We start from the raw sequence: 25,103 nt of genomic DNA on the forward strand, positions 1-25,103 counted from the left end.
GCGCCTTAGCGGTGGCGGCGGCGGAGGGGGGTGGGAGGGAAGGCGCAGGACTGGCGCAGCTGCGAAGGGCCGAGCCGGGCCGGGCCGGGCCGGGGCGGCGGCGGCGCACCCTCAGTGCCCCGGGGCAGCCGCCAGCCCGAGGCTCGCGTTGTCGGCGCGGCAGGCGAGCAGCTCACGAAGAGCGGGGAAAACGGCTGTGGATAGGCAGACATCGGGCGCCAAGGAGAAACGGGATGCTGCAGAAAGTCAAGTCGACACAGGAGATAGACGCGCTATCAGAGTGTGTGTGTGTTCGAGGGGAGTGAAAACAAGACTGCTAGGCTCTGCAATACCATTTGTATGAGGCGTTTACACCACCGCAAGTGGTATTCTTGTAGGAAAGGTGATGGCTGACTTGGATCCTGTCAGTAAAGCACCGGTTAATTCCAGACATAAACTGCCAGAAGGATAAACAAAATGCATTTCCAACTGAGATTTTCACTTTCAGAGGAGACAAATCTCAAATTAAAAGGAAAGCTTTCCAAAAGCTCTCTGGACTGATAGCTGCAGGACTTGAATGTTGAGACTTCAGGCTTAACTCGGTAGAGTTAAAACCAGGGACTCTTTATGTCAAACGAGGAGAGAGAAAATTCGTATTCCAGGCATAAATGAATTTACCTTTATGCAGGCACAAATAATACTCAGACTGGGAATCTAGATCCTGATCTTGCCCTCATTTCCCTAAAAGGGGCTGCAGCAGCCCCTCATAAGCAGGCTGGAGCATCAGCTCATAGCCTCGCAAAGCTCCTGCTTTTCTTCTACATCCACAAATCCATGGGACTGGATGGGATGCACCCACAAGTACTGAGGGAGCTGGCAGGTGTTGTTGCCAGGCCACTCTGCATCATCTTTGAAAAGTCATGGAGAACTGGAGAGGTGCCCGAGGACTGGAAGAAAGCCAGTGTCACTCCAGTCTTCAAAAAGGGCAAGAAGGAGGACCCAGGCAGTTATAGGCCGGTCAGCCGCACCTCCATCCCTGGTGAGGAACAGCTCATTCTGGATGTCATCTCCAGGCATATGGAGGCGAAGAAGGTGATGAGGAGTAGCCAGCATGGATTCACCAAGGGGAAATCCTGCTTAACCAATCTAATAGCCTTCCATGATGGAATGACTAGCTGGGTAGATGAGGGAAGGGTCGAGGTACACAACATCCACTGTTTCAGCAAGGCTTTTGACACTGTCTCCCATAACATCCTCCTAGAGAAGCTCAGGAAGTGTGGGTTAGACGAGTGGACAGTGAGGTGGATTGAGAAGTGGCTGAAAGGCAGAGCTCAGAGGATTGTCACCAGTGGCGTGGAGTCTAGTTGGAGGCCTGTGGCTAGTGGCGTCCCCCAGTGCTCAGGACTGKCTTCCATCCTGTTCAACTTCATCATCAGTGACCTGGATGAGGGGACAGAGTGCCTCCTCAGCAAGTTTGCTGATGATGCCAAGCTGGGAGGAGTGGCTGACACACCGGAGGGCTGTTCTACCATTCAGAGAGACCTGGACAGGCTGGAGAGGTGGGCAGAGAGGAACCTCCTGAGGTTCGACAAGAGCAAGTGCAGAGCCCTGCACCTAGGGAAGGATAACCCTAGGCACCAGTACAAGCTGGGGGCTGGCCTTCTGGAGAGCAGCTCTGCAGAGAAGGACCTGGGAGTGCTGGTGGATGACAGATTGACCATGAGCCAGCGGTGTGCCCTTGTGGCCAAGAAAGCCGATGGTCTCCTGGGGTGATTAGGAAGAGTGTTGCCAGAAGGTCGAGGGAGGTGATCCTGCCCCTCCACTCAGCCCTGGGGAGGCCTCATTTCGAGTCCTGTGTCCAGTTCTGGGCTCCCCAGTACAGGAGAGACATGGAGTTACTGGAGAGAGTCTTTTCGGTTGTCCCATGTGACAGGACAAGAGGCAATGGGCAGAAATTGAAGCACAGGAAGTTCTGCCTGAACGTGAGGGGGAATTGCTTCCCTGTGAGAGTGATGGAGCCCTGGAAAAGGTTGCCCAGAGAGGTTGTGGAGTCTCCTTCTCTGGAGATATTCAAGGCCCGCCTGGATGCAACCCTGTCTAATGTGCTCTAGGTGACCCTGCTTGAGCAGGGAGGTTGGACTAGATGATCTCCAGAGGTCCCTTCCAACCTTACTGATTCTATGATTCTAGCTTCTGATGCCCAAGTCCTTAGCTGAGCAGAAGGAGAACTTCAGTAGAGAAGGTGAAAAGACATACCAGGTAGCCAGACTAGCCAGCAGCAGATGTGGGTTTGGGCCCCTCTGCCTAAGGGTSAGCACTGCACGTTGTTCTCTTGTTCTCTGAGAACGCTCTCCTCTGGGCGCTGAATGAGGCATTAGTGTTATGGTGAGCACAGTAAAACCACACTGCTTGCATTGGGTGTTCCACATTCGCAGCCCTTGGCATCCTTTTTCATAGGAGGAAGTAATCCTGACCTTGGTAAAACAATGTTCTTCCTTGGTAGGAACTGTTGGTGTCTTTTTTTTTAGTTCCCCAAGAGGCTTTTAGGCTTATACCTAATTGTTCTATTTGGTTCCTGGTATTTTCTAAGTGCCATGTCCTTTGGCCAAAACACTAGAGATGTAATCTTGTATGTAAATGTAATTAAGGAGATTAAAATGTATCCAAGAAACATGTGCTATGAGATCCCAATGTGATCCAGTCAAAATTGCATACCTAGTTTTTTTGGATTCTCTTGAATCAATCCATCTTCACAAGGTTTAAGACCAGCACAAAATTTTCCATAAATAACTGTCTTTTTTATTTAAGTAGTATTACTTGAATGAAGCTGTGATATGACTGACACTGGCAACAAAAATCTGAAGATTAGAAATTGAACAATTAAAAGAAAAGAAAAATCATCTTCCCCTAGTTTCACCTGGTGCAGGGTATTTAGATGTTTGAAAACTATAATGTTTTTAAGGTCTGTTGTATATTTAATTGAGGCAAAAACATCAGCCAAATTGCACAAATATAAACATAAATACAGTGTGAACTTAAATATACAAAAATTTCTGCTTTGCATTGGAACAAAGTCACGATAACAGATGTTGTTGCTGCATTTTATCCACGCTCATTCTTCAGCACTTGTCCTGTCATTAGTCTGATCATCTTGTTATGTTTCCTTCAAACRGAAATGGATTCTGTCATGCGTCAGATCACTGCCAGTACTTATAAATAAGATCTAACGCCTGCAAATGCAAAATCTATAATGGCACTCATCCTTACAGGGATTAGATTCCCACTGAGTTGTACCCCTTGTCTCCTTTCCTATGGTATTCTATATATAAGCTTCTGAAATCCATTCCAGATTTCTGAAAGTTTATTCTTATGTTATTATAAACTTTTCCCCATATCACTATATATCTATGTTAGCTTAGTTTGCAAGACTTCAATCAGTTGTGAAAAACATGGAAAAAATAACAAAAGGTGGGATTGCGCAAATAAAATTATATGTAAACATGTATGTAAGCGTAACCATGTTTCTCTTCTAATTGCAGGCCAAGTCCAGTTGGATAGTAGACCTGTATTAACCACCACAGGTATGCTGTAATATGTAATTTTTTTAACATGGTAGGTAGTTTCCAGTAGTAGTAGTAGCAGCTGAGATCTTAATCCCATTGAGATGTTTGAGTGGAAGGAATAAGTAGTTAAAMCTAACCACCTACGAGTCTTTTCTCTGATAATTCCAAGGATAAGCACATTCCCTGTTGTTCCTACAATACCTACCTGTATGTACATCCTGTTACTGGGGATACTTATCTGATCTATAGTTTAGCAGAAGAAAAGGTATAAAACTTGCATCTTTTCAATTTTTGTTAGATACTAATACTGTTGCATTACCTGCTATGATTTACATGCTGTGTCTAACCTCAAAGAGAATACTTAGTTTTGCATTAGCTGCATTACTGAAATCAAAGAAATACTAGTGTATTTTTAGATTATGTGTGTAAAATCATAACTACTTTTAAGTTAAAGAGATTTAAGTTAAAGATTGCATATACCCACTTTAAATATATATATTAGCTACATACATCTCAACCGCCTAAAATACAGACTGTTGGAGTCATGACTTTTAAGAACAACCTTCAAAAGTTGTGCATGCAGACAAATGCTAATTGGACAGTTCAACTGCATACATAATTACCTGGCTTGTGAATGAGCTTTTCTTTCACACCAACAGCCAAACTTTATGGCTGGATATGTACACCTTTTTTTTATTTTATTTATTTATTTATTTTTTAATGAATGATTTGGCAGCTAAATCACTTTCTGGTCTTTCTAACAGATGGAAATCTGAACATCACAGAAGTAGATGCACTTGATAAAAGGTAAAGTTCTGATGGTAAAGTTCTGATGGCRATGACAGAGAGAGGGCTGTGGCACTGAGGACAGTTCAGGGTTTTCTGATCTTTAAGAATGTGACTGGGTTATTTACTCAACCCCACCTACTTACAGACCATGTTTCTAATTTTAGCTATATTAGATGTAGAACTATGGTTCTTTTCATGAAGGCACGCAGAATGGACTCTTAGGATTGGAGTCCTATTATGTTAAGCAATGTGCAAAGACCGTGACAAAAAGACACCATCGCAATCTAAAGAACAAGTGGACAGAGTAAGTGACAGAGCACAGCACAGGCATTTATTCCTCCATGAGACAAAGGGACCTTGGGATAGTGATTCCATAAATTTTTACCACTCCACCTTACAACAGCAACTACTCTTCTAGAACTTTTTTTTTTTTTTTTTTTTTTTTGCCTCACCCACTCAGTGAATACAGCTAAGCAGAGGGAGAATTAGAGAGGGAACCATCCTCTAACCGCCATTCTCTGGATCTGAGAAGGTAACTGTCCAAAATCCTCAGAACATGTTTCTGAGTTTTAAGGAAGAAAAACCATCACCAAAATCCAAATAAACTCTAGCATGCATGAAATGTCATTCATAACTACAGGTCTAAAGTTTAGCACCTCTGCATTTTGTCATGTTAAGTACTCAAATTAGGGAGCRTGAGATAAAGAACCTCACTCACTTTTCTTACCAGTTATTCAACAAACATTGTAAAAATCCCCCAACTTCAAATAGTCATTGAGTTTCTGTACCCTGTTCTGAGTTCTTCTGTAGTTGTTGCAGAAAGATGTTTTATTAAGGGGCTGCTCAGAATAAAAATGGAGAAACAGAAATAGTTGAATAACTTGTGTCTTGTAGTGGAGAAAAAAAAAGTATTTTGGAAGAAACTGTGATCATCAGATAACTTCTGTAGGCAAATATTCTAAGCCATTTCTCCCAGGAAAGGCACCAAACCTGAACATTCCACAGCAGAAAAAACACAGCAACATGCCAAAAGTAACGGCTCTGCCTAGAACCAGTTCTAGGGCAGCGTGACCTGGACTGTCATTCTGTGCACYCATAGCACTGGCTACTGCCAGAAGCGTTTTAGCTTCTGTTCACTGCACTATCACTTCTGTCAACAGAAGCAGTAAGATTTTTGTCTGCTTTTTCCCCTTAAATACAGCCATGCCAAAGCCTGGAAAGGACCTTTTGGGTCCAAAAATAGAATCCATAGTGTGCTATCAGCAACTTCCACACCGCTATTGTTCATAACACATAAAGCAAAGCTCAGACAATTACAGTTGCAAATAAATACATATACACAATCCAAYTATGTTAAAATAATATTTAGCTAAATAGAAAACATGGAGATTTGGACCTGCATTTAAACACACTCTTTTATATACCCTTCTGTGTTTCTTACTAATGAGATAGCCTCCTGACAGGTAACAATACAAATCTGTCTTAGAGGAATTATTTAACTCTGCCTGTGTGTTAGTATACACCCAGCACTAACTTAATTGCTTAATATGCCCAAGAATTTCAAAAAGACCTAGTGATCAGGCTCTTTCTAAAATTTTAAGGTGTTAAAGTCTTGTCTTCTGAAACTGCATCCTCATGGTCAGTTACAAAAATCTCAGCTAGTGAGAATACACAAAGGGAATTCAGTTAGCCATTAACTCAGTTATCAAGAATGTTTTCTGTCTCCAGGAATAAACAAACACTTGACTCTGTTGAGCAGTACAAAATGAACCACCAAAGAAGAGGAGTTGCATTAATCTTCAATCACGAGCACTTTTTTTGGCATTTAATGCTGCCAGAAAGACGTGGAACTATTGCAGACAAAAAGAATCTGACATGCAGGTAAGAAATTTGGTTTCCAGCTTGATTTCTTTACAAAAGCTTAAGAAACTAAACTTCAGAAATCTGCTTCAAATAAGCAGTGACTGGATCCTGTGTGGAAGTAGAGAACAAAAGATGTTGCAGACGAACACCTATACAGGCTTAGCAAAGATAGCCATGATTAAAAAAGAAAAGAAAAGCTTCAAGTCACGTTCCTTTAAGTCACTGAAACTGCTAGCACAAGTACCATGGATTTCAGTGAGTCAGTCCTCTCTTCTGACAAAAGGTTCAAAATAACATTAGCTGTTACACCTGTACGTGAAGCTAACCAGAGTTTAAAGTCACATTTAGCTATTTTATCATAAATAATCCCATTGGATACTCACTCTCTCACAATAAAAGCAACTGGCATACATCATTTGAGAAAAGATTTTTACTAATACTGATGTGTTTTAATGATAGTTTGACAGACCTTGGATTTGAAGTCAGATGCTTTGATGACCTGAAAGCAGAAGATATGCTGGAGAAAATTTATGATGGTAGGAGACTATATGTTGATTACATGTAACTATTTGTAACGGAAATTCTAGATACGTCTTACTACTTTTTTTCCTTTATGTTCATCTTAAAATCATTTTTGCGCATGAGGGATTTTTTTTTTAACATTAAAGGGCTTAAAGGTCAGAATTCAGATAAGTAGTGAAGTTGCGGGAGCTGAAAAAAGTTACCTGCAGGCAGGAGAAGTTAGTAACGTTCTCCTTTTTACTTGTAGCGGCCTGAAACTTCAGCCACTGTGAATCATTGTACCTTCAGATCTCTGCAGTCTTACACTATCTGAAAGTAGAGTTCATTTGAAAAAGAATTGATCTGAGATTAAATGAAATGATATAAAGTACAATGTTTTTTAAACCTAAAAATTAGTGTTTGTCATCTAAACACCATTTGATTATTTCAGCCTCTGCAGAGGACCACAGTGATGCTGACTGCTTTGTATGTGTGATCCTGAGCCATGGCGAGAATGATCACGTTTATGCATATGATGCCCAAATCAAAATTGAAACAATCACAAGCATGTTCAGAGGAGACAGGTGCCAGAGTCTGGTGGGAAAGCCTAAAATATTTATCATTCAGGTAAGACATCTGTTTCTGAATTCAGCAGAGAGAATACTGATCTATATCATCATCTTGTAGATGATATAGAAGTCAGTTTTCCTGTAAAAATCTTTCCAAAGGGGAAGTTTTTATATCTTTAGGGGAGAAGGGGATAGAAAACTGTTCCTTAAGGCATTTATTTATGTTGTTTTGTTTTAACCTTTTGGTATGCTCTAGCTGTATTTAGTAAGATACAATTAAATAAAGAGCAACCAAAATCTGTTGGACAGATTGTCAGTATATGTTTAATGGTAGGAAAGACAGTATTGTCAGTTTTTGGAGAAAGTTGCGAACAGCTTTCTGTTCACAGCAGAACATGTTAACTCAGTTTCTGCTATTCACAACTCACACCCACTAGGTTAGGCTTTAGGTGGCCATCAAACTTGCTCACTTTCTCTGTTTCCTTCCAGAAAAGTCCCTTTACTTGATACAGAATTTCTTCTGTTGCTGGGTTTTGTTTGTTTTGTTGTTACCTATGCTTGGCATCTAGTAGCATTTAAAGAATCAGTTTCAGCCTTCACTGGCTCAGAAATACTTCTTGTGGTCAGTGGTCAAATAAAGCATATATGCAGTGTTGCACACCTTGGTTCATAGGRTATTTCAGGYCAAAAGGGACATCAGGAGGTCTCTAGTCCAGCTCCTGTTCAAAGCAGGGTCAGCTATGACACCAGACTAGGTTACTTRGGGCTTCATCCAGGTTACAGTTGGMGAACTCAGATGAGAACCTGGCCTTCAGCAGACTGTACAATTACTACAATTTGTAATAATTTACATAGTTGGGATTGTGGCTTAAAGCATTCATCTTCCAGTAAACTCTTTAATGAGTTACATTTTCAAATGAAATCTAACTTAGGCACTCGGCCTCTACAAAAATAAACATAGTGCTAATTCATCTTTCATTAGGACTCATTCAGCTTTGAATTTTTCTTAAATCAGATGTCTGAAGATGGAAACATATTTACATATTTCAGTAATGTATTACATATACTATTTAGAAACATTTATAATATATAATCACCATAAAGCAAATTGACTTAGTTTGGTTCATAAACTAAGTTCACTTACAGCACAAAGAATAATCAGTTAGCATTTGCCATTGGAAATCAGAGCATACAGTGAAGAAGTTCTGTCCTTGCTGTTAATAAAAGAGATGTTTCTCTCTTAGTAATARCTGTTAAATAATGCATGTTGCCTGCTTTATGTCTTTGAGCATGTTCTAACGTTCTTACCCTCCTCGTATACCTTTCTGCAACACTGACCATTCCAGCCTGTTACTGGCTTCTCACAAAAAGAAAACAACAAACAAAAAAACCCACACTCAGAGCAAACAAAAAAACCCCATTCCCTCAACTGATAAGACATTTGCCTGCACTGCACTAAAGAAGCAGTATAACAGCATATAGTGGTGGCTGTGCTTCAATGCAATTATCACCATCTCAGAGCTTTCACTGGACTTAAGCATTTTGATTGATGGAGAAGTAAATGGGGCTTTATAAATCYGTATTCATTGTAACAAGGCACCCTTTTCGCTCTGCTAGGCATGTCGAGGTGATAAACATGAAGATCCAGTTGCTGTTCGTGATTTCGTAGACAGTGCAGAGAACGAATCCACTGCCAATGAGACTGAAGTGGATGCAGCAGGTRTCTATACCCTGCCTGCTGGTGCAGACTTCCTCATGTGCTACTCCGTGGCACAAGGTAAAGTTCTAATATTTTACATATTTGTTTCTGATATTGCCCTGTGACAGGCTTCTCATTTTACAGTCTAAACAAGCAGCACAGTTCCAAATTGCCTGTTTTGCATGTCTGATTGATTGAGTGACATTTCCTCTAGGAAAGAGCTCCATATGCTAAAAAAAAAACGAAAATAAATCATCAAAACTGCAGTTAGTTTGATATGCAGAAATGTTCTTCACAGTCTTATTGCTGAGCTGTTTCCTGACAGCAAGCATTCTCCTCTTTTCCGGGACTGTAGTATCCTGGTGTCTTTTAACCCTCCTGCACTACATGGGTGTCTTCCTTAGTCCACAGTGTATCTTGACCTCACTCCCATCTGCTCTCTTGCAGATACAATCCTGTAGACAGTGAGCTACCGCTACCTCAGTGGTAGTGACTCAACAATGATCTGAGTGATCTGTGAGTGAGGTATAAGAGATCTCAAAATCATTTAATTTGTACAGTCTCCTGTAAGATTACATAAGTGACAAAATAGGATGTATATCCATTAATGATTCCACTGACTGCGCTAATGGATAAAGCTAGGAAGCAGTAACACATGGATATGCTTCAAGTGGCATGACTACTCTTTGTTGAATTTAATTTTATGTTCCTATTCTTCAATAGGGTATTTTTCTCACCGTGAAACTGTGAATGGCTCCTGGTACATTCAAGACTTGTGTGAGGCACTTAGAAATCATGGCTGTTCCTTGGAATTCACAGAACTTCTCACTGTTGTTAACAGGAAAGTGTCTTATCGCAAGGTAGAGATGTGCAGAGATATTAATGCTATAGGAAAGAAGCAGATTCCTTGTTTTGCCTCAATGTTAACTAAAAAATTGTATTTTCATCCAAAATCTAAGTAGGTATCTATCAACGATGAAAATTACTGATTAATGCTCACTGCAGAAAAATTGAATGCCATCTTAATTCAGGAAACTAGTACTGTGCATTTTCTGCAGTCTAAATTTATTCCAATCTTGAAAATAATTCTAACAAGATTATTCACAAAAATATTAGGATTAAACTTCACAGTTCTTCTGTATATTAGTTTACAAAATCTTAATCTGGTGCTGCAGCTCTGTTCATCTCAGGGAATCTGGGAAAAGCTGATTGGTACAAAACCAGTAAGAGGTGCTCAGATTTTATTAAAATAAGCCTCTTTACAGATTTTTTTTCTGACTCTCATCTAACTAACTATGGTGCATTTTACTGTTTCCAGAACTTTTTACATGCTCCATTAGAGCAGCTCTTCTTGCTCCAAGAGCTCCCCTAGTTTACAGGAGATTATATATACCCTTTTTTAGGGCATCTTTATAAATGTTTGGACACACACACAATGAATGTGTGGACAGTGTTGGTTTTGGTACATGCCAAACTTGCATGTCCACCTTTAATTTTATGTGGATTTGTTAAGCTTTTTAGCCACAACTTTCAAATTTCTCCTAACTAGGAAAAGGCACTACTTCAGTACAATTGCTGTATTGAAACTAGCCCTATAAGAAAGGGCTTCTTTTTGCTTGCACTTCACTTACATTTACAGTACAATTAAATCTTGCTTGTGCTTTGCATCCTTGGGAATAACACAGGCATTGGCAAACAGACTACATAAAGCTTGCTTTTAGTGTTAGCTTAAATATACTTTGATTACAAATACATTCCTTGACAGGGGTAAGTTAGCCTCTAAACCTAATCACTTCCAGTATCACTTAAAACTCTCCTGGACATCTCTCACGGGCTTTCCAAAATACAGCATATTCAGACCTTTTCATTCAGGCCTTGCTGTTGGATTAACCTCCTTCTCCCCTTGGCCCCTCTATGCACTATTAAGTGATAGTACCTCAGCCACCATAGGATGTTTCCAGTTGTTACTGTAGAAGCATCAGGAATTTAGAACATGCTCAAGGGAAGCAAGTACTACTTTATTAGTTTTTACATTACTGATACATACACTTAACTCTGGGACACAATGGAGAACTCAAGCAGAGAATAAATATCATAATTCAGTTTCCTGAGTATAAAATAATTATCTGCTTGTCTGCTTCACTTAAATCCTCCCATAGAGCATGCTCTAAGTCACAGATGTTAAATCTTATTATGGCTACATTTATGCTTTGTATGAATCACGTATGTTTGATTGTTTTGATAAGTTTAATAAAATGATACAGTAAAATTATTTTATAGTAAATGAGTTTGATATATCTTACTTTCCTGACAGTATTCACTCAAAAAAGTGTACTTCAGATAGTATTATTGGTGGAAGTTAGGCTTGTATACCAACAAAATCAGAGCACAGAGCTGGGGAAAAGGAAGCCATCACTTAGTAAGAAAATTGCTAATACTCAGGGCAGAAGTTAATTATTTTCTGAACTGCTGCTGTCTTATAGCAAATGGTCCTTAAAAGACTGCCCTCGTTCTCAAAAACATCCCCGTCATTATACSAGTGAGAGAAATGCCTCTAATTTACTGATGAGATTTGACAAACATCTTGAAGAACTTTGTTTCAGCAGCTTCTTCCCATATTAAAAACTCAAACAATCAAGTGATACAATTATTTTTATATATATTTATTGTAACTTTCAAAACTATACTGGTCAAAAATATCCATCTTTTAAAGAGTAATTAAATGCTCATATCAGCTTTGAAAGGACAATTCAATTATTTATAAAAAAAAGAAATCAGTCCTTGTCGTTGATTTGCTGGATTGGAAGCCTCAGCTGTAGAGGTTGGCGCAGACGCCTCAACGATTCCTCAGCCTGTCAGTAAAAAAAGCAAGAAGTTCATCCTGCTGCAGCCTGTATCTTTCTCCTCCCCTTTTATATATCCAGTATCTTTCTCATAAGATGTTGGTCTGATGCAAGAAAGCAGACCAATCAAGTATAAGATACTGAGCATTTAGATAAGTTCAGGTCATTCAGCCAGTTTCCAGAGAGCACTAACCTCCCTGTTACCCCCATCCCACAGTAATATTTTCCAGAAAACAGAGAAATTACAGAATTCATACTCACAGGCCACTGAAAAAGCAAAAAATTACAGCCTCATACCATATGTGACTTACCAAGTAATATCTTTAACCAAGAGTCTTGAACTAAAATTAAGGATGGTTTCTATTTTAACAAGACATATGGTTGGGGAGATAAGACAAGGGAATGARAACTGGAGGTGGAGTGTGTAAAGACTTGCCTTCCCCCCTCCCGTCCCTGCCACAGGCCACAGTTTCTCCCAGGCACACCCATCAGCTTTACAGAATGCAGGAGACTGAATGGAAGTCTAAATGTATCACCTAAGGAGTAGCATTAAGCTCTCAAATGCTGAACTCTGCAAGACAGTCTCTTTCTGAGGTAGGGAGTTTGTATTACCACAGCAATGCAGCAAACACGCTGTTTTTGAAAGCAGCATAGCTGTTGTATTAAAAGTGCTGAGGATGCAAATATTAAGTAAAAATATGCAAAATATTTAAATATGAAGAAATGGATATGCAGGGCTGACAAACTGACTTATTTTTCAATTAAATTCATGAAGCTCTTTCTGATGATCTGCTCAGGTAGCACGTATGTCAGTGACAAACACACCGCATGGTTATTTAAACAGCTCAAACTGGTTCATAAGTAATAAACTGTTCTGAATATAAATAATAAACCTTGAAGTCACTTTTCTGTAAGCTGAGAGTTTATCTGAAAAGTCATACCCCAGAGACCACCCCTGTATTTAAGGACTTTGTGTAAATACCTCTGCTAGATCTTCTTTTAGCTTGTTATACTGTTGCACATTGAAACACTGGCTTTTGGATTTCCGATAGAAGTAGTGGAGGAACTGCCTGTCTTTAGCGTCTGAGTAAATGTAGTCCTGGTAGAGAAAGCAGGAACATACTTGAGGTTAGCAAGAAAAATGGCAGAGGTCAGAAGATTACGTGTACAAAGGATTTTTTAATAGAAGTTTAGCCTGTTTCAGGAACTATCCTAGTTCAAGGGCGGGTGGGGGGGAGGTACGAGGGTATTATGTATGTATGTATCTTGCTAACAGGCTACATACAAAGGTTCTATATATCATAAGGACTTTTTAGATACAGGTTAGGAATCACTGCTACTAGGTCTATAGGAGTTTTCAACCATGATAAAGGCGTATCTTAATTTTCATAACTGGAGCCATCTGAATAAATGGACATGACTTTCCAAGGAGTCAGAGAAAGTCAGCTATTCAAGCTATTCAACTGCTTTTCTCTAAGATATATTTGAAAATGTCAAACTGTGGCACCACTGGCTGTTCAAAAAACCTCTATTTTTATATAAAAAGTAGAAATGCCTTAGCCGTTCTTAAAAATTAGTGAGAAGGACTGAAACTCACATTCAGAGACAGCTGTTCATAAGAACAGCCACGTCTCCTTTTTCTACTAAACGAATCTGACATCTCATGAGTTCTATAATTGGTATTATGGAAGTAAGTGTTGGTTATTCTTCCATATAACTCCCCAACAAGCGGAGCTTTGCATCACGTGAAGTTCAACATGAAGACATCCACTTTGAGAACAGAGCACAAAGCCAAAAGAGGAAAAAGAAACATTTCTCCAAGCAATAAGTGATTTCAGGACTAGTCTGCATTCTGCAGTTCAGTGAGGATCTGCTTTTTTGTTACTTAGCAAAATCTTTTCTTCTAAACAACACCCAATTCCCCCCCTATTTCAGTTGTCATGGATTTACCTCCATTCACGCAAAGATAAAAATAGTAAGGCTATAGAGAACAAAGCAATATAAAATTTTTTATGCACTGAAGCAGACGTATGTCAGTAATGCAACTCCAGACTTCCCCCAGTTTGCCAAATTTTGCCAAATTTCCTGCCGGTTTACCCCCTGCACTGTTTGTATGTGAACTCCAGCAAATAAAAGATGCTGTTTCAGTCATTTGCTTCCTGGTCTGCTCCTAAGGTAGTCTTCACGAACCGCCACAGTGCTACTAGTTACCCTCCCTTTACAGCCATGAGCAAGGTGCTAATTACATTTCAAAGTGATTTGCAAGAAGTTAAAAGGGCACATTTCATTCATCACTTTTGATTCTCCAGGTTACAAAATCTTAGAGATAACAGTTCTACTCAGCAGCTTGTTTGCAGTTCACGCGCAACAGTGCCTGGCTTGTTTTCACACAGTGAGCAGCTATGTTAGAAAACAACCAAGCGTCCATCTGATGATACTAAATTACTTTCATCATAAGCCAAGCATTGTGATTTTCACAGTCAAATTTCCTGTTTTACAATATTCCAGACACGCACAGATAAGGACTTACCTGTTTCGTTAGAACAAAGTAGGCGTAGAAAGCCATGGCACTCCCATAAGTGATGAAGTATGTGACTGGCTCCATGATATCCCAGGAATAGACCCACCACGTGAGCCAGGCCAGCGCTCCCCCTTGTGTCGACATCAGAGCTAAGCCCACCCATAGAAGCCTAGAGGTCTTTGCATCTGCACTGTCCGTGATTCTAGCTTTCATCTAAGGAAAAGAAATACAGAAATGTGTTTAGCTAAAACATAAGAGTGACCGATTAGCAGCTTTTCAACTATGTTCTCTGCTGCTGAGACAGATCCGTTTGTCAGGGCTCTCCCCTTTCCTACTCACAACTGAAGTCCAAGGGCAACAGGCACCTCCTAGCTGTTGTGCTCCAGATGCTGCTGTTATTTCTCCTTCCTACTACTAGGGATTTATGTCTACTGGATTTCCTGTTATCATTCAAGACAGCTCTGGTTAATGCTTTCTGAGCCTGGTCCTCACATAGCAGATCTGAAGCCAACAGTAGCAAGGAAAAGTTTGTTCATCCTGTTAGGSTTTTTCTGTCTTTCCCCCTTCATGCCGGGTGAGCATAGCCTTCCCTGCATCAACACTCATACCTTCCCTTCCTGGATTATGGCACTCAGCAGTCTGAACGATTTGGCTGCCCTGGTGATCACAGAAAAACCTAGCCTAAGCCACAGATAATTTCTACCTCGCTGCCGTTTTTTCTATAATGAGTATTCAGAACTGATACAGCAAAAGGTGACTAAGCAGACTCTCACTTTACTACTAGCCACAGAAAGGCTTGTTCATGACAGTTTTCTCTAGTTTTGCTGGTTTCTACATAGGGAATGCGCACAGCGGGAAGGAAAAGAATTGAGCTGAAAATAATCCTGACAAACAAGTGAGACACACTCTAGCCATTTGTGCTGATCTCTTCATATGACAAAACTTAGTCTTGCTGAAAAAAACACTTTTGTATTTTACAGTAAAAATAAACATCCTTTCCAACCTGTTCAAGAGGCAGCAGCTGCTCTTTCAGATATTCCAGTTTCTGTAGTAATTCTCTCTCTTTCCTGATCTGGTGATCTTCTATGTGTATAGCCACGAACAGTCTGTGAACCAAGGATTTGATATCTTCCATTTCAGTAGCATGCTCACTACTCAGCTTACCTAAGAAGAAAATGCTTGTCATATACAATATTTCAAAAACTTGCCCCTCTTCATTCTCTTCTCTCACACCCCTCAAAAAAAGCAGTGCCATCAGATGAAGCAAAGAGTGATTCCTTTCTCCAGACAGGTTTCTGTTTTCTGAGGTTTTTTGATGCCTTTCACTAGATGAAATGAGATAATCAGAGTCATTAAGTGTAGTTCATACCTTTTTTAGGAGCTGACACACTGTATGCTGTGTTGTTGATAACAAGTTTAAAGTCATTCATCAGTAAGACCTCCATCAAGGTTGTATCAGAGACCTTGCTACCATCTGCAGAAGAAAGATTTACGTTACAAAACATAGTAGTCATAAAAGATCTTAAAGATCAGCTGATGTTCTTTTGGAAAGGTTCTCTATCAATAACGTTTGGAAGGGCATGGTACTTTGAATAAGTTTGGTAACTGATACTAAACAGGAAATTTCTAGTATGGTCCTATGTTTTCTGCTATTGCTCACTTCCATTCTGTGCAGGAAACTTTTCCCTTACATTTTTGAAGGGGAACACATCAAGACAGAGCATATGACTGAAGACTTTCTCTACTAGCATCATTCAAATTTTTAAAATTCTCTCAGTTTCACTAGTCTTCACTATTATTTTTACTAGTATTTTACTCCTATTTTGCTACTTAGTCTTTACTATATTTCTCCTAAATTTGACTTAGTTTGGGAATCAGCTGGAGTTTAGCCGGACACCATTTTCAAGGAAAAATCAGTGTTAAAGAGCTCAATTCCACAGAAACCAGCAGAACCAGGTTGCCCCTTTCTCTTACAGACATTTCTCACTCATTTAATATCACCATGGCTCTTAAGCGTTAACATCAGTATTTGCATTGTTTGGATAAAGGACAACGTATTACTGAAGACCTTCAAAATTTACACACATACATTCAAGGATTTAGAGCATGCATGTGAATTTGAAAATACTGTATTTCCTATATATCCTCCACTCAAAAAAAACCCCAACAATTTATATAGGTCGTCATCAGCAAATAAACAAAGAAACAAATTGTAGCTCTCTGTTTAAGAGATTTTATAAATCTCTACTCATGAAAATGACCCTATGAATTAAAAGGAATATGCATATTTAAGTAAGCCTTTAGGAAGCTAGGTTTGGGGTTCATTTTTAAGAGCTTTAATAGATGTAAAAATCTGGTCTGTGATTACAGAATTGGTTAGAAACTTAATGATATTGTTGCTACTATGAGCAGGCTTGTGTATTTTCTTGTTATGATTGCCGTGATCATGACTAAAATTGACCCACTGGGAAAGTGAGGACAGAGGAGGAAGAAATGTCTTGCATAAAACCACAACAAATTGCGATGGGAAGACTTTTCTTTCACCATCCACACACAAGTTTGTATCCTCACTTGAGCCTAGAACAAAGGGTTTTTGAAAATAAACCAATCTTCAAAGACCTCACCTTCAATTACAGGTATCTGTCTTTCCTTGAACAAGCTCTTCTGGTCAAAAAGAACAATACTTGTCAGCAGTATTCTCCAGATTTTTACTAACAATCAGTATGAAAGGCAATATTTTGTACTTGTAATCATTCTGTTTTAAAACCAGTTGTAACAGAGAGTAGACTGTCCAGTACAAGAGAGACCGGGAATCACAGAAGTGTTAATATAAAAAGCTCTGCAGAACCTTGTTCTATTCTTTTATGCAAAACTTTACAGGAACACTATCCCATCAGCAACATAGAGAATAGGCTGAGAAGAAAAATCATTCACATCTAGTTTCAGTAACTTAAAACTGGAAACAAGGGGGCAACCGATATTCAATCAAGAAAGCTCCTTGCTGTTTGTTTATTTTTCCTCCTTTCATATTTGTTGCTTCTTTTCATTCCCTCTCTACCATTTTCTTTGCAAAAAGCCCTTTCATCCAAAAGGCAGTACTCGTGTCTGCCTAGGGCTTACAGAAGATCTGCCGTTATTAGGTGGAACCCAATTTCAATAAATTAATTGGTTTGTATCCAACAGCACTGACACACTGCAGGCCCTTCCCAGGGCATTCTCAACACAGCAGACCTTGCAAGATTACTACTCTGGCAACATTGCTGATCTCTCAAACAACAGGAAAGATCTGCATCCAAATGAGAAATGGATCTCTTCCGATCTGACATTCAAAACACTAGGGCAAATGCAATCTAAAACCTGCTGAAATTTAAAAGATCTGGTTTGCACAATGCTTTTGATCTGCTTTTTGTTTCATTGTTTGCAGTGGCCTGACACTTGTACAGGACTTGTTTCCTTTGGTATGTGACTACCTTCCTACTTGCCGGCTTTCATTCCTCCTGCTCATTTCACTGTCTACAGTACCTCCATGTAGCTAAGAGGCAAAAGATCACGTCCCATACCACCGGGTGCTGAAGAGGCAGGAGAGGAGCTCCCAGAGTCATTTGCAGCAAGACCTAATGGTGGATCCCCAGGGTTCTCCTTGGCCTGTGGCCAGCGACATAAGCCCCATTGATTCACTTCCTTTCCCAAAAGGGTGTTCAGACAGCCCAAGGACCTACGGGGCTGCAGAACACTGCTGCCGGACATATGACATAGCTGTGGTGCAAGGGCTCCAAAGCCAGAGGCCAGCTGCTCCACAGCAGCTCTTTAACTTTCATTTCCTATACATAAAAAGAGCACCTTCCCCCTGGGCCTATGAATGGGTGCACAGGAGGCAGAAAACAGAAGCTTTACTGCTGACAAGAATAACAATCAGGCTGTGAAACTTAATGAAGGTTTTTGTATGTAAGCATTTCTCGCAGCACTACTGCTCCAGCTCTTCCATCTGTCTCCATGTGCTCACTATAGAAAGATGCTGCTGATAAACCCACATCTGTAATTATTTATTCATTGGAACTCTGCTGTCTGGTCCCATCTGCTGAGACTTAGATTACTGAGCTCTGACAGCAAATGCACCAGGTGGCTCCCTGACCCACTCTGGGGGTAGAAAGGCCAATTTGGAAGACTATCACTTTCAACCCAAAATTTGAAATTTTAATGTGCCCATCCATTTTTTAAAAACAATTTAATAGGACATCAAAGCTCATTTGCATGTAAATTATTAAGGTGACATTTATAAAGTGACATTTAAGCAAAAAATGCTTTTCAAAGGAAGTGCCAGACAGGCTCTTTGTACTGCATTTGATACAACACAGACTTATTAGCTTGTCCTACCTTTCATTCACTGAAAAGCATAAAAGTGTTCAGTTTTGTTGATAAGTTTTTTTAATATAAAATTCCATCAAAGCTTTCAGCAAAAAGCTGCTTTCCTTCTTATATCTAAGCGTAAGTGTTCAAATGTGGACAAGAAGCCATTTTTTGGTCTACAGAAATTTTTCAGGGCTAGAATCAAATCTGCAGAAAATGACAGCATTGAATATGTTTCTATGCCTTCAATTAYGATTGGGTTTCATTTAATTGCTAAGCAAACAAGAAAAACATCTACTCTAAATCAAACCTTCATAAGTTTTCTTAAATAATGTATGTTTAAATTCCATTCATAGTGCTCAACCAGTATTTTCTCTCCACAGTATTAGTTTCCTAATAAATTAAACACCAAAGCGGTTTACTACCATTACAACTGCCTCACAGTTGAAAATATGCAGCAGAGAACTATATAATAGTCATTGTTTTAATCGAAGCATACAATGTTTTATTCCAAAGCCAGGGGTTTAAACAGATGACATGAGGGGAAAAAAGCCCTGCTTGCTTTACATTTAGGAACCTGATGCACATCTAAAAAAAAAAAAAAAAAATCTCAACTTCTAGATTAGATTTCTTATGGAAATTACCTCATGCTTCACAAGTAACTGAAGTTTGCACTGAAGCAGAACAAGTAGTTAACATAAAGCTTTTGCTAAGACAACACAGAAGAATGGGATTCAGCAGTGAATCAGGTGCTCATTCTGCACAAGTCTGCACAGACAGCAGTACTCACCAGTACCTGTTCACAGGAGCAGGTTCTTGGTTAGCTCTGTCTGATCACATTAAACAATCATTTTAAGTGAAAAYTTGGATGCTAATGGGAACAGCTGCTGCTGACAATGATCATCACAGTGCCTTTTGAAAATACGTTCGAGTCTTACAAAACACCTTTTGCAATGCTTTTAAGTCATTTACCTGCATAAATGTATTGAATCAATTAAAGCAACAGTTTGTCTACATGCTTCACAGAGTCAGAAAATTAAAACAACAAAAACTTTCAGAGAACAAATTAAATTATAAGAATACAGTAAGAGCCATTTCATAGTTCAAGTGTGAGTTGCTCTTTTAATCTGCAGAGGAGAAAAAAAGATCTAAGCTCATGCTTCTAAGTTCATAACAAGTCTAAAGTGGTAACACGCCACTTAGAGATACTTCTGAATTATGAGTGTTCGATAGCAGGGACAAAGTACTTCTGATTGAGAGGGCATCTTCGTTATCAACCAATTATAAAATGATTTCCCCAAAACTAGGGYAGGGGACAGGGAGAGATAGGTCACCTCTAGCAGGTAAGTAACTCCTGCTAGCAAGCTTGCCTAGTTTTGAATTGCAAATAAAAGAAAAGCAAAGTGTCTAGCTACAGTTCAAAAATGTATACAAACAATGCACTCTGGTAACACAGCAAGGAATGTTATGTTCTCAGAAACTGTGGCCAWACTAATCAATGCTAGGAAAAACTAGTTTTCTTCACTTAAAATAGGAGCTGAGAGAAAAGAAAGACGGGGTAGCATTTTGATAAGCAGCTATGAGGACTTTTAAGTATTAGTTCCACTAAGAATCAGCATTTTTAAGTGACATAAAACATTTCTCCTACCTGCGTATTTCATCATATTAACACAGGACCTCAGCTATGGAAGCTGCCTTGCAGTCTGGATCTTCAGTGCAGTCTTAGCCACAGCACCATTTTTTTTTTTTTTAAAAAAAAAAAAACTCTTCAATTCCAGTTAGCTAAACATAGTACCTTGCTTGTACTTACTGAATCTCTCTCTCGTTGATTGGAAGCATAACTTTCAAAAGAATTAAGCAATTTGCAGCTCACACTTCATTTCTTACTCTGACTTTTAAATGTGACTTTTGGATCAAGTCTTCGGGCCTTTTAGAAGGCGCCCAATCATTAGACTTGCACAATCTCTGTTTCCTCTGAGCTAGCAAAGTTTTGAGGGCTTGTAGCACGCTTCAAGAAACACTTTACGGAGCAGGTGCTACGCAAGACAGCACGAAACTTCTACCTTTCCTGCTTAGCAGACATCAGTATCTAATATTAAGTTTTCATGCACATGAAGTTCATGAATGCAGTGGGATCCACATAGATCATATCATCTCCGTTGCTCTCAAAGCTGTAAATATGTTGCTCCACACAGTATTTCCCTGCTTTACTAAGCACTCTCAAAGGCAACTATCTGTGGCTTCTTGATTTTCTAGGAGCACCAATYTATTTTCAGTTCCTTTCGAAGTCACTGGACTCAAGAGCAAAGGAAACATTATGAATGTACGCAGTTATGAACCTTCCAACCAATCTTTCTTTACCCCATCTTTCGTCTGTGTATTACCTAAAGGGGGGGGAGGAACCCAGCTGCTTGCTAGGTTGCTGCTCATTTTAAAAGTGATCACAGAGGACAAGAAAATAAAAGAGATATCAAAGAAACCTGAAAAGATAAATTTATTCTAAAACAGCATGACAAAGAAAAGCTACTCGAAAAAGGCAATAGAGGAAATTGGATGAAAGGAAGGTTATAGTAGTATGTCCAATTCTGTTTTTTAAATGAGCCTTTCCAAGAGGACTCAGATATTGGTATCTGAAACAAGTAAACTCCAGAATCATTCAAAAAATGATAGAAACRCAAGATACCAGTTGCAAAGATTTCTGCCCTCTCAATTCCTTTATCTTCTCTCTGTACATCCCGCAGAAATGCTCCAACTGTTACTACCATTGGCTTGATAGTAAACTGACAACGTTCTCCTCTTGTAGGCAACGTAAGAGTTATTACAGGAAGACCATATCTGTAATTAATAGTTACTTCTGGGGAAAGAAAAAAAAAGAGTGAGTGAAAAAGCCATATTGTAAACCATAGCTAAAGTCAGCTGTTTTTAAAATAAGTGTTAAAGAAAGAMAGACCACACACCACATTCTAGATTGTTCTTATGAATAGTGTCCCAGAAAYTGAAGTACTGTATGTGCAACAAGCAACTAATTTAAACTTACCCTATCTCCATAAAATAAGTATATGCCATCCCAGCTTTAATCACAGAGCAACACAGATCGGGGTGGTGGTGGTGGGGGGGTAACGTACAATGCCCAATAATGCCCACTCCACATTTTAATCTCCCCCCCCCCAGCCTGAAGCTGGAATTGAGAAGTCTGTTGATGAAGAGAGGAAAGAACCTGACAGGAAACGTTACCATCAGATGGCACCAGTGTACTGTAACATGCTCCTTTCCAGTGTATCCAACTTCTAGTTTGCCTCAACAGCTGCACCTGTAACACAGACAAAGCGAATCTGTTTTTAGAAAGGTTAGGACACAAGATTTATCTAGTAAAAAAGGCAGCCTGTCATGGTGRTCTACTTCTGTGTGATCTGACGGACGAGATGTATTTCTGGAAAACACCATTGCTTTATCAGTTTCTTGTCATTAAAGGACACAAACATCCCTTTTAGACTTTTAGAAAGCCTAAGTTTTGTTAAAGGTATCAGGGTATTGCCTATACCCTGTTTAACTTCTTGGCTTGCATGGTATAAATAACCTAAATTAAACCGTCCAGAAAAGCAAAGCAAAGCAAATAAACTCAAAAAAAAAAAAAATCCCAACATCCACCAGCATTCCTGAAATATTTCACTAAACTCTTATGATAAGCTCTCTCCTCTCCCGCAAAAAACCAATCACTTGAAAGATCTCTACACTGTGGGCTAGAAACCCAGAGCTGTTTGGAGGCCACAATGCAATCTAAAACAACAGGCATGGTCTCAGTGAAAAGTTCTCTACTACTGAATATTAAACAGAATTACATTCATCGTACCATCAAATAAAATGAAAGCCAACTTAGCTCTAGCAGAGACGATTAGAAACCCCAGATCCTATTAAGGCATGAAAGAAATACAGCTGAACTGTTGAGCCTGCAGAGATCCTTTTAACTAAAAGTGCAGGCAATGTTGTGAGGAGCATGGCCTGACACTGCAAGGTATTTGCCTAATGACCGACGACTCTCAAAGACTGGCAATAGAGGTCTGAAACACTGGTATTACCCAAAGAGACACAACAAAGCTTTGTCAGATGTCACAAAAGTACATTTTTTTGCTTTCTTTTCTTCTTTTTTTTTTATTTTTCCTTTCAGAAGCCTATCTTCTCCTATCACTACTCAAGGAATATTTTTAATTTAAAAACATTAGAATGGCTATGACTTTGCTGATGCTGCCTGCTTTCAAGCTTCCGTTATTGACATCTATGTTTTAAAACACTACCTTAGCTAAAATGCTGACTCAGTGAAGTCAGCAGCAAGATTTCTATTGAATTCAATGTAAGTCTGGTTTTCACCTTCTTTCTACAGGGATTTAAAATACCAAATGTATAGGCAACAACATTTCCTGGATATCCAAATAACCACTACTAGCTATGATGCACAGCGCTATCAGTCTCCCTTGTATTTTTCACAGCAAGTCTTTATATTTACACCTTTCTGCTATAGTCAGCAGAGTAAACAGCAAAACTAAGAATTTCTAATAAAGTTTTCCACAGGTTTTTTCCTAAAGTTTATTATCATAAAAAAAAAATTAAATACAAGTAGCTCAAAGCCTCTGTATGCCTGGATGGTCTAGCACCTGCACTGCTATGCACTTGCTATGCCTCCCTGAAGGGTTAGCAAACCTGCATTTTAGCTTCTCACTTTTAACCCTCAAATCCTTTGAACTTCAGTCAATTAAAAGATGTTCTACTTCCTCTATTAATTTACTTAGAACATCTATTTCAAAGACTGGCACCCCCCCCCCAAAAAAAAAAAAAACTGCTTTTTCTGAATACAATCCAGTTTATCCAATGTTTAAGGAACTCCTTTAAATGTTACTCTAAAAGCCACGCAGAACACAAAAACAATCGTCAATATTCCCGTTTTTCTTTTCCTCAGGCTTGTGGTAACATTGATACGCATCAGATGCAGTCATTTGGTTTCCCAACAAAAATGGATCATCCCCAAAGGCTGTAAGGCAATGCTTACATGGCATAACCTGTAATGCAGCTACATACTTTGGGATACGTTTAAGCGAAGCTCCACTAACAAATCAAACTGCTGTGGATAGCAGAATCTCTAGCCTGAAACACCAAAAAGTCTGTTTTACACTGGCAGATTTTCTGTAGGCCATCTGCACTAAATCCTCTCACCTGATTAATTAACCAAGCGGCATTTGCAGTTCAAACACAGTTTTGTCTCCAAACCCCTCTCTGGTGCCTATTTGAATGGAAGCACAACATTTGGGGAAAGCATTATTAAAAACAAATTCAAAAACAAAATAAATAAATCCTGGTGATGTTTATAGTCTGTACTAAAGAACAAGCCACAGCACTGACTTAGAAAATGGACAGAGTGATCTGTGACCATTCTGTTCACATTCTTCCACCTGCATCCAAATCTATATATGAATTTTATGTAACATGAAATTTCAAATTATTTATCATCATTATTATGTGTTTGCCATACTCATTGTTAATGCTTTACTTCTGAGAGAAAGTAATGGAACACAAAAAACCTCTTACATTTCAAAGATCTGAAAACAGTTTAGTTTTTAATCCTGGAACTTTAACACAAGATCATTGGAAAAATCAAATTTACTCCTTGCCTCTGTAATCTACATATGCATAAACAGATGACCTACTAGAAAAAAAAGTCTGCCTCTATGTTTTGAGGTTAAGACGACAATCTTGATAACCTTTGATTATTTTGTAAAACATTATGTATATATAGTTTGTGTGGCAAAGAAAAAAAAAAAGAAAGCCAGCAGGTATTCTAAGATATTTAATTTAATTTCTTCTGAGCATAGTAAATTGCATTCTTAAAAGCACTCGGATACACAGGGGCAATCTACATATTCCCTATATCAGCTAGACCAATTACTGACAAGCTAGTAAGCTAGTAACTACTAATAAGGTACAAAAGTATGTAAAAAAATTGAAGTTACATTTAGTTTAGTTTACATAAAGTTACATTTAGTTCTAAAAAGAAAAATCTTCTCTTTATCAGCTTTGATTTAAAGGAATACATAGAGTACAGCTTATACTGGCAGTCGCAAAAACACATTTCTCTGAAGGAGTCTAAAATGTTTCCACTGTACTTGCACCTTCACAAACTGCCAAGGCAGCTCCATAGTTATTATAAATACATCTGATCAATTTGCAGTTCTGAATTTCCAGGTGACATAGTATTTTCCAGGTCAAAGTTTTCAGCTCACAAGGGCAAATTCAATGCCTGACCAACTCTGCGAACAGTAAATCGGAGAAAACCCCTATTCATCAACATCCTACTTTAGGTTAGGACTATCATGTAAAGTTATGGTTGATTTGGATTTTTCTTCTGCTTTTGTAGCTTACTTTTCTAAAATTACAAGACAC

At 39.1% G+C, this 25,103-nt stretch overlaps 2 protein-coding genes across 2 annotated transcripts; one reads left to right on the forward strand and one right to left on the reverse strand.

Annotated features, from left to right (window-relative positions):
* Positions 1 to 2,175: 2,175 nt before the first annotated feature.
* On the forward strand, positions 2,176 to 11,235 carry CASP6 (caspase 6). Its single transcript, XM_085309516.1, has 8 exons — positions 2,176 to 2,289; positions 3,491 to 3,560; positions 4,307 to 4,349; positions 6,060 to 6,212; positions 6,654 to 6,730; positions 7,147 to 7,322; positions 8,882 to 9,041; positions 9,687 to 11,235. The coding sequence occupies exons 1-8, from the start codon at positions 2,176 to 2,178 to the stop codon at positions 9,923 to 9,925; spliced, it is 1,032 nt and encodes a 343-aa protein (XP_085165642.1). The 3' UTR covers positions 9,926 to 11,235.
* On the reverse strand, positions 10,961 to 22,118 carry MCUB (mitochondrial calcium uniporter dominant negative subunit beta). Its single transcript, XM_085309529.1, has 8 exons — positions 22,074 to 22,118; positions 21,909 to 21,984; positions 21,358 to 21,528; positions 15,697 to 15,801; positions 15,331 to 15,491; positions 14,337 to 14,540; positions 12,789 to 12,905; positions 10,961 to 11,815 (listed from the first exon to the last, which is right to left on the reverse strand). The coding sequence occupies exons 1-8, from the start codon at positions 22,116 to 22,118 to the stop codon at positions 11,738 to 11,740; spliced, it is 957 nt and encodes a 318-aa protein (XP_085165655.1). The 3' UTR covers positions 10,961 to 11,737.
* Positions 22,119 to 25,103: the final 2,985 nt, after the last annotated feature.

This window comes from Rhea americana, unplaced genomic scaffold, assembly GCF_003343005.1.
Source record: "Rhea americana isolate MKP2758 unplaced genomic scaffold, rheAme1 scaffold_106, whole genome shotgun sequence".
NCBI classification, from domain to species: Eukaryota; Metazoa; Chordata; class Aves; order Rheiformes; family Rheidae; genus Rhea; species Rhea americana.

Coding starts and splice junctions, on each gene's coding strand:
- MCUB (XM_085309529.1), bottom strand. CDS start 22,118: ATGGTGTTTTCCAGAAATACATCTCGTCCGTCAGATCACACAGAA. Junction 14,541..15,330: donor AGCTGCTGCCTCTTGAACAG/GTTGGAAAGGAT, acceptor TCTTTTCCTTAG/ATGAAAGCTAGAATCACGGA. Junction 12,906..14,336: donor ACTTTGTTCTAACGAAACAG/GTAAGTCCTTAT, acceptor TTTCTCTACCAG/GACTACATTTACTCAGACGC.